The sequence below is a fragment of the Cupressus sempervirens genome, chromosome 4, assembly GCF_028749045.1.
Source record: "Cupressus sempervirens isolate cs-2001-9-10 chromosome 4, ASM2874904v1, whole genome shotgun sequence".
Taxonomy (NCBI): domain Eukaryota; kingdom Viridiplantae; phylum Streptophyta; class Pinopsida; order Cupressales; family Cupressaceae; genus Cupressus; species Cupressus sempervirens.
In genome coordinates this window covers 723,162,019-723,171,012 of record NC_143121.1, presented here as the reverse complement: position 1 = coordinate 723,171,012, position 8,994 = coordinate 723,162,019, and the positions used below count along the sequence as shown (strand labels likewise).

The following is an 8,994-nucleotide window of genomic DNA, read 5'->3' as shown; positions in this document are numbered from 1 at the left end:
TTAAGTACACACTATCTAAATGCAAAGACAAAAGTAGCTTTAGACTTTTCCTATATTTATAACATCAAATAAATGAAAAAAAACAATCAATATTATTTATTCTCAATAATAAAGCACAAAAACAAAAAAAAATATTAATAAATTAAAAGGACAATAAAAATTACTTATCCTCAATAACAAGAAAAACAAAAATGAAAATACAAAATTAGTAAACGGAATCGAGGTGTGCTGCTAGGTTATGTACGATGTACAACTTGTGTACGAAATGAAATACAAGTGGGACTCTGATGGTTGCTGTAGCAACACACAAACCAACCGTATTTACAGAATTGTTTACAACCCTAAAAATACGAACCGTCAGGCATTCTGAATTGAGTTATCAGATGAAGCTCCACCTACTTTCTTAAACAAGAGAAATCGAAAATCGAGGCAGATTAAATTTTTACCATTTTTATTCAATTGTTCAGAGAGAAAGAAAGAGAGATTAGTTTCAGTTAGATCTGATTATCAAGACAGACAGATCAATGTTTTAAATGCTTTGTTATTCCAATAAAAAAAAATCAAGACAGACAGATGAAGAAAGGGTCCCACTGCTTCATTACATCTGGTTTCTGTGGAGAGAAACATGTCAGAGGTCGGGGAAAAAACAAACAGAAAGCTCATATTTTGACGACAACGTGAATTGCCGAGAATATTAGGGTTCAGCTTCTTACTTTAATTTTAAGGGACGCTTGTTCAAATTGGCGGAGCCGCACTTAATCACGAAATAAAAGGTCGCCAGATCTCTGATTTTGTGAGGAACCTTAGCTGACGCCAAAATCAAGGGCTTATCTCTGTTTTTTTCCATTAAAAAAGATTATCGCTGTGCTGAGAATTTGCTATTTTCTATTCAAATGTTCTAACACGGCGAGGTTTCCTGTGAGAACGGGGTGAGGAAAATATACGGGCAATTGAAAGAAGAGCTGCAATGTGCTCAGGGAAATTTACCGGCAATTGGCGCGAAAACTGCGATGCCCTGAGGAAATTTTACCGGCAATTGACGCAAAAACTGTGACGTTTAACTGTTTGATAATGGGGAAAGCTGACAAACGAAGGAAAACAAATGCGGTTGTGGAGAGGAGTACTCATGTCATTTGCGTGTCATTGTTCTCGTTTTAATTTTTGTTTGGAGTCCGACGAGGGGGCGGATTCGGGGTTTGTATTATTTTTGATTTAATTTTTGTTTGGAGTCCGGACTGTTGTAGGGTTTCATTTCGTGCGAATTTGAGTTTCATTTGGCGGAATTTGACCGGCCAGTATAATAGCCTAGGGTTCGCCACGTGACCGTGCGGTAGAGTGTTGTAGACGCTTTTTAGCGTTTTGGGAGTTAATGCGGAATGTAGCTGCTTTTGAAGTCCGCGCGTAATTATTTTGAGTTTTACTTATTTATTCTTGATCAAATGTTTATTTTAAATTTCTATTTAATTTTTTTCGACTTTATTTATTGTCTTTCAGCTCACGACTAAAGTGAGAAGCGTTTACCCTGTGATTTCGCCCGCATTTTGGTGAATTTCACTGTCATGTAGCCCTAAATTTTGATTTAAGGATTTGTTTAGATGAGCTCCGGCGGATTTGCGCCACGTGTCGTCGATAGAGTAAAAGCCCGTGGTTGAAAAGTAAAAACTCCGATGTTAAAACCGGAGTTTTATTTCTTGGTATTTTACCGATGGGTGAAGGATATTGTGGCTAATTTGTGCTTCTGCTCGTTCATGGGAGAGTTTTACAAGGCTATTATTTTGTGGACGCAGGCTTGAATTAGTAATAAGTCGGTCTGTTTAATAGCAAATTTCTGGATTTTGATCACAGTTATATGCTGTGGCGAATTGAGCCTTTGCCGAGCTTTCGATCGATGAGTTTTTCGGCCAAAACGGCGCATATTTGTTTGCAGAGGATTTGCACGGGCTCTTCCATGGTGGCAGGCCCTTCAAGGTTTCATCGGCCTTGGTGTATTTGGACAGCTTGTTAGGCGAGCGGTTTCATGGAGGATCCTCTGGTTCGAGGCCTCAGAAGGCGCGCTGAGCTATTTAAGCGATTCGTGGATATGATCGATAGAATGACGCAATATTTGACTGTAGGTGTGTAGGAAGCCTCTGGCTTTTAGGCGTGCTGGAAACCTCCTGCTTCTAGCGTCTGTAAAGGATGCGGCAGCAGTTGGATATGCATAGGAAAGGATTGTTGTTATTAGAGAATTTAGGAAGGTGTGCAGAGACATTTTGGAGGAAGCACTCTGAGCTTTGAACTTTTAAATGCTGTCTAGTTATTATGCAAAAGGATTGCAAAGTTTTTGAAAAGCCGTTTAGAAAACCATGGGTGCCAAGCGATTTGTGGAGTGGGAGGAGCAATTCGTTTCCCACGACCGCGGCAGCCGTATTGTGCACTATTATCTTAAAGATCAGAGCGGGAATTCGGTTTTGGCGGTTGAAGGTACGGAGAGGAGCCTGAGGCATATGGTCTATGTCGTATCACAGGAGTTCCTTGATCTTCCTGGCCTTGCCAAGCCCTCCAACTCTTCGTTCAAGTGGAGATCGAGGAGAGAGGTCGTGGACTGGCTTACATCCACGCTTTCAAAAGGAGATAATGCAACGAGTATTTATTGTTTCCCTTTCAATATTTCTTCCTTTGATTGCTCTAATTTGTGTGGAAGGTGAATCATATTGCCTTTGGTTGTGTGCCTGACGTTATTTTGGCAGCTTTTTCTTTGGATTTCACTAATCCTTGAATGCTTAGCCCTTCAAAATGTACAATGATGAAAAATTTGTCAAGCTATTTGTGTTCTGCTTGCATTTCACTGGAAACTGTAATCGAGCCCGAAAATTTTTGGGGGTGCCCAATCATTGAAACCCTCTGAGACATTTTACGACTCTGTGATTATCTGCTTCACACACTCACTTTTATTTGCTGCTTGCGTAGCATTTTCTCTGTTTACTGTTAAGGGATTTTACATCGGCAGGCTTGGGATAGCTGCGCCGATTTCCTGATTTTCACTTTAGCTTTTATGCATTATGATGAAATGTTTAGGAGACTAAGCGGCGGTATATTTCTGGCAAGTGTCGTGGTTTCCGTCATGTGTTTTCATGGTACCTTTGGGGATGCCGTCATATGCTTTTGTGCAGCCTTTTTGGCTGCCGCTATTTCTATTTTGTAAGCTGTGTGGCTTTTGACGCCCCTGGTACACGTCTGTAATAGGAACGGTTTCTGTATAACAAGGGTATGTGGATGTCTTTGTAGCCATTATAGGTTTCTCAAGCAGGTTTAACAACACTGTTGGATAAAAATGCATAACTCTACGTGTATTATGTTTAGAGAAGAAATCGGTCAACGTGTCTGAGGCAACACAGTTTTTTTCTTGTCACTTCTGAAATGGCCTTCTTTCGTTCAGATCTTTCAATGGAGGTGGATTCTAATGATGATATTATAAATTTCCAAGAATCTCAGGTATATATGTGATATCACATCTGCCAGGTGTAGGTTTTGCCCTTATCCTGTGCCTCAGCTGCAAGGTTAATTACATTTTAGTGTTATTAGATAATGATTGCATTTTGTGTAGTGCTCTGTAGCTGTAAGTGTTACTTGGTGATGGATTTCGTAAACTCAGAAATACAGAGCAGAAGGATTATAGAGTGATAGTCTACCTTCTAGTCAGATTATATGCAATCTCAAATAGGACTTTAGATTGAAACGTAATAAGTGCAAGCCACAGGCATTTTCGTTTTGGATCTATTGGAATTTTGGTAAACATCAATTTGTTTGGTAAAAGATTCAGAGTCATCGTTAACTATGTATGTTCATTTGCTTTCAAAGGCAACAGTCTTCCATTTAGTCAGCTTATACCTTCTAGTCAGATTATTTTTAATCTAAAATAAGACTTTAGATTGAAACATAATAAGTGCAAGCCACAGGTATTTTTTCGTTTTGGATCTATTGGAATTTCAGTAAACATCAATCTGTTTAGTAAAAGATTCAGAGTCATTCTTAAGTATGTATGCTCATTTGTCTTCAAAGACAACAGTCTTCCATGTATTCAGCTTATATATGATCTCACATCAAGACTTCAGTTTAAAACAAAGTAAGAATGAGTCACATATCACTATGGTTTAGATCTAGGAGATTTTTGGAGAATAATGGGATTGGGTATATTTTCCTTTTGTTGTTTTGGAGCAACGTTGTGACAGCAAACTGTTTGTGTGCTTGATATTACTAAGATCTTCAAATGAATGTAAAAGGAACTTTAATGATAAGTGTTAGGATTTTCTCAGCACATTGACGTGGATCATACTCCCACAATGTTGGATTTGTTAACTACTCTGGTAGAGATCAAATAGGAAGATATAAATTTCTTGATTATTTGTTTATGTTGAACATTAGAAACTAGGCTACGCATTGGTGCTTTTTCACTGCACAAATGGAATCGAAGCTCTTGCTTATGTAGCGAGATAGTGTTTTATGTGTCAATGTTGTTGCTCTCAATTGTAAGGGAAGTTATTGTTTCTTCTTGTAATAGAGTGTCTTCCTGATCTATATTATTGCAAAGACACTGCAGTGTATGGATTTAGATCTCTATTCTATGAAGCGGTGTTTCAGTTTTACAGCTACAATATTTGTATTTGTCTGTAGGAAAGTAAAGTGTTTCATTTGTCTTGAATGTTTTAGGTCAAATTGTCTACCTAGCATTCCAGTCTGGAATGGCTATAGATCATTTTTGAGCTGGAGTTACTTTCCAGGTGGGGGGCTTTTATTTTGAAAAGTAGAATCACATCAGTATCATCATATGGTGCTTACCCAAATATATTAGGCTTGCTTATGCAAGTTTGTGGTCTCTTTTCTATTCATCTGTGCATTCTACTTTTTTTGGCTTTTATTTTGATAAGTAGAGACACATCAGTATCATCATATGGTGCTTGCCGAAATATATTGGGCTTTTTATTCAAGTTTGTGATCTCTTTTCTACTCATCTGTGCATTCTACTTTTGGGATTCTGTAATGGCGTGGATCTAGATAGTAAACAAAATGCACCATATGAGTGTATGTAAACATGTTTTTTGTTCTGTCATCTATTGTAGTAGTCTAAATATGAATTTGATATTTCCTTCAATGTATGTATTTATTCAAAAACAAATTTAAGGAAATGTTGCAAACGTGTTTCTATCAATAGTCTATTCTAACATGTTATTCAACTTAGTAATTTATCTAGTCTATTTTAGTTTGTTCATGACTCTGGAAAGAAGCCAGTAGAGTCAGTCAGACTGAGCTATATGCAAATTTGTTTCTAGATATTGTAAATCATATTTTGTGACTTGTAAGTTAGGTTGGAAGCAGTTTGTTTCAGGCTTATTGTATGTATTGATGATTTTGATTGTTAGTTCAAATCAACAATATCAGATTTCCACAATCCATTGTAAATTATGATTACTTCTGGATTCGTTTGTGTCCATTCAAATGCTTGTACTGTGTTGCTTTAAAGATTTATAGGTTTGCATTTGTGTCTATGTGCTTTTTTTGTTTTGTATGATTGGTTTCTCAATGTCTTAAATAGACATTGCATCTGCTTTTCTCTTCCAGTTACTTTTCAATAAAGCCTCCCCAGAACAAACTACACAGTTTGATTGTTAATGTGAATTTTATGTTTCATGTTCTCGTGGTTTGATACCATTGGGATAATAATAAGCTTTCATAGCTGATGCCATTTGGATTAGAACAGGTTCTCTTTAATAAATTGTTGTGAATGAGGCAAAATTTAATTATTTTTTACTATTTTTTTTCAGAAATTAAGCATGAGTCATCTCGAACATCAGACACTGATCTTTCAAATGGGGAAGAAGTGGATGAGCTGGATGGCTATGTTAAAAGTTACAAGGTAACAGCTAAGAAACTGCATACTTTTATTCTATTGTTAGAGTGTTCGCTCACAAAAATGCTATTTTGTACTTCTTTCTTTTGAAAATGCTGATATGAGTGATGTGGTTTGCAGGATCAATTCTCAAGGAAGATCAGAGCTACCAGCAAGGGTATTACGTGGCTAGGTTCTTCTTGGAGTTGTAGGAAGCGCTTGAGGCATTATGAGTCCTTTCGGCGTAGTGGTATTACCATTTCGGTAAAGGAGTTACTTTGATATGTTTTGTTGAAGTTTGAACATGTTTTGACTATGATGTTTTATGGGATTAGATTGATAATAATCTTACTATAAATTTTGCTTATGTAGTGATGATTATCATGCCCAAGAACTGTTTCTTTGTTCTGTGTTTTGAAAATTTGCCTATTAACATCGCTTTAGTGTTTGAGGGAAATTTCAAATTTGATTTGCATAGAATGTAATGCCCTCTAAATGTTTGGCTATCAGGTTAATAACTATGTCTATGTCATGGCTGAAGAAAAAGTTCATCATATAGCATATTTGGAAGATATGTATGAAGACAAAAAAGCTCAGAAGAAAGTAAGGGTCCGCTGGTTTCACCGAACTAATGAAGTGATTGGACCTATCCCTCCTCCACAAGCTCATGAGTCAGAAGTTTTCATCACTCCATTTCGTCAAGTTCTAAGTGTTGAATGTGTTGATGGCCAGGCTACAATTCTTACACCTGAGCACTATGAGAAATGCTTGGCAAAATTCCCACCTGAGGCGATGGTTCAAATTCATGTCTGCTTTAGGCAGTTTGATAATGAGGGTATCAAGTCTTTTGATTTAAATGAGATGCAAGGTTATTGGCAACAAAGAATCCTTAAAAGTATTGATTTGACTGATCTGCAAGATTATTCTAAACATGAGCTTAGTGACAGCTTTGATCTGGATGAAGATACTGCCTCTGGGAGAGGACTACATAAATATCCAAGAAAAAATAGATGTACCAGAAGGCGGCTTGGTGCTTCCGATCGTGTCTATGGGAAAAAACCGGAAGAAAAAAATAAAGTCATCTCAGGAAACATGTATAGACAAGTACTGGATGGTGGAGCAGACAGAAATTTAGACAACTGCACATCTGAAAAAGGGTGCTCTTCTTTGGGTCTCAGTGAAAGCAGGAAAATAGATAGTGCATGCGAGCAGCAATTTAAGTCCTTTGATATTGGTGAGATGATTGAATTACTGTGTCAAGACAGTGGCATCAGAGGATGTTGGTTTAGATGCACAATAATTAAAAAGACTCCTCATCGAATTAAGGTTTTGTACAAAGATGTTGTGAATGAAGATGGGAGTGGCAATCTAGAGGTTAGCTTCATGTTTTTTTTATTATTACAAATTTTCCTTAGTCATAATATTATAATTATGGGCATGTCAATTGTATTGCTCTTAGGTGATCTCATTTTTTTTTTATCCTACACTATTTTTGTTATTGTAGGAGTGGGTTCCTTCTTGTAGAATAGCTTTTCCGGATAAGCTGGGTATGAGAATAACTGGCCGGCCTACCATTCGGCCATGCCCACCTGAAAATACACTTTGTGATTTTGAAGTTGGGACTGCAGTAGATGCTTGGTGGAATGATGGCTGGTGGGAAGGAATTTTGGCTATGGTCAAGGAACTGACTGATGAATTTCATGTCTTTTTCCCTGGTATGCATTTTGCTACTTTCTGGTAGTTTTTTGTTTTATTGGGCTACATTTATGAGTTCATAACAGATCCTTTTTAATTTTAGGTGAAAACATGTCTTCAATATGCAAGAAATGTGATTTGCGACCTTCACGAGAGTGGGCAGATAACCACTGGATTGATTTGAAAAAGAATGCAGATCTGGCTGCAAAACTGATTTTATCTGACAGTGGACAGGGAATTGGCATTGTGGGTTTGAGTGATGATTTTTCAGCATATGTGTATTCAGATGAGTTACAACATCGGACTGACTCATCAGATAGGAAGCTATGTATAATTTCTCAAGTTGCAGCAAGAGAATCAAGAAAATTAGTAATGGCTCAAAATGCTCAGAATGATAAAGATAATAGCGTGAGAGTGGATGTGAAAGAAGAATTATTGTCAGATTATGCATGTAGTGATCATGACAATGTAGTCAACGCTTCAGTCAGTAAGAACATGAATTCGCATGAATGCTTTTGCAATTTGGATGCTTCTGCGATATTGATCTCGTCACCAAAGGAGGGTGGTGTAGATGGTCCTTCAAAGCAGGGGAACCCTGTGAACCTGGGAAACAAGAAGAAAGAAACTTATTGCCCACCTAAGAATAGGCTGCGTGGTGGCTTAAGATGGAAAGCATCTAGGAGGCGGCAACGTGCTGGAGACTCTGCTTTAATAGTAAGATCCGCAAGTTGCTGTGGAAAGGAGTCAAAAAGGATCAGAAAGTTGGTAGATAAACCTGACATAAACAACTGCAGGGAACCACTGTTAGAAAGCTCTGAAGAGATGCCAGGAAGACAGGAAGAAACAGTTGATGTGAAAACCACAAAGCCTGGGCATGATAATCTGAAGCCCATTCATGGTTCATCTTTAAATGACACTCTCTTCATGAGTTCAATGCCTGTTGCTAACCTTGTGATGTCAAGGTGATTGATTGTGTTGGTGATAGCCTTGTAATATTAATTAAGTGGATAGATTTTATTTTTTCCAGTGAAAGCTGGAAACCTTGGAAGGCCAGATAACATTTTGGGAGTGAGTAACGATTTTAAAGAGCACTCTGGAGTTGCTTTCTAAGGTTCGATGATTGCCTCTGTAAACTAAACTGGCATTGTCAATCTTGTTCTGTTGACATGTAATGATGAATAGCTGCATCTTGTAATTTCAAAAATCCATTTAACTGCAGGGGGAGAAGCTTGTTGATTATCCATGCATATTCATGTGCAGTTTTGTAGTCATCAAGACTTAACACGCCAAAGCTATCATTCTCCCTTTGTCTTGCATCTACACATATGCAACATGTACTTAATACATTCACTCTTGTACAATAATATCATTGATTGACTTCTGAGGTGCAATTTGCACTTTCTAATTGAAATTTGATCATATAGAATGGAAAG

The 8,994-nt window shown here is 37.5% G+C and overlaps 1 protein-coding gene and 1 long non-coding RNA gene across 2 annotated transcripts; one reads left to right on the top strand and one right to left on the bottom strand.

The window, feature by feature from the left end:
- Positions 1-525: 525 nt before the first annotated feature.
- LOC149563314 (uncharacterized) lies at positions 526-844 on the bottom strand. Its single transcript, XR_016364065.1, has 2 exons — positions 714-844; positions 526-611 (listed from the first exon to the last, which is right to left on the bottom strand). It is a non-coding gene; the product is annotated as an uncharacterized LOC149563314 (long non-coding RNA).
- Positions 845-1,701: 857 nt separating this feature from the next.
- Positions 1,702-8,972, top strand: LOC149563313 (Agenet and bromo-adjacent homology (BAH) domain-containing protein). The gene is made up of 6 exons (XM_089826652.1): positions 1,702-2,625; positions 5,802-5,893; positions 6,008-6,130; positions 6,377-7,240; positions 7,371-7,581; positions 7,665-8,972. The coding sequence occupies exons 1-6, from the start codon at positions 2,346-2,348 to the stop codon at positions 8,525-8,527; spliced, it is 2,433 nt and encodes an 810-aa protein (XP_089682778.1). The 5' UTR covers positions 1,702-2,345; the 3' UTR covers positions 8,528-8,972.
- Positions 8,973-8,994: the final 22 nt, after the last annotated feature.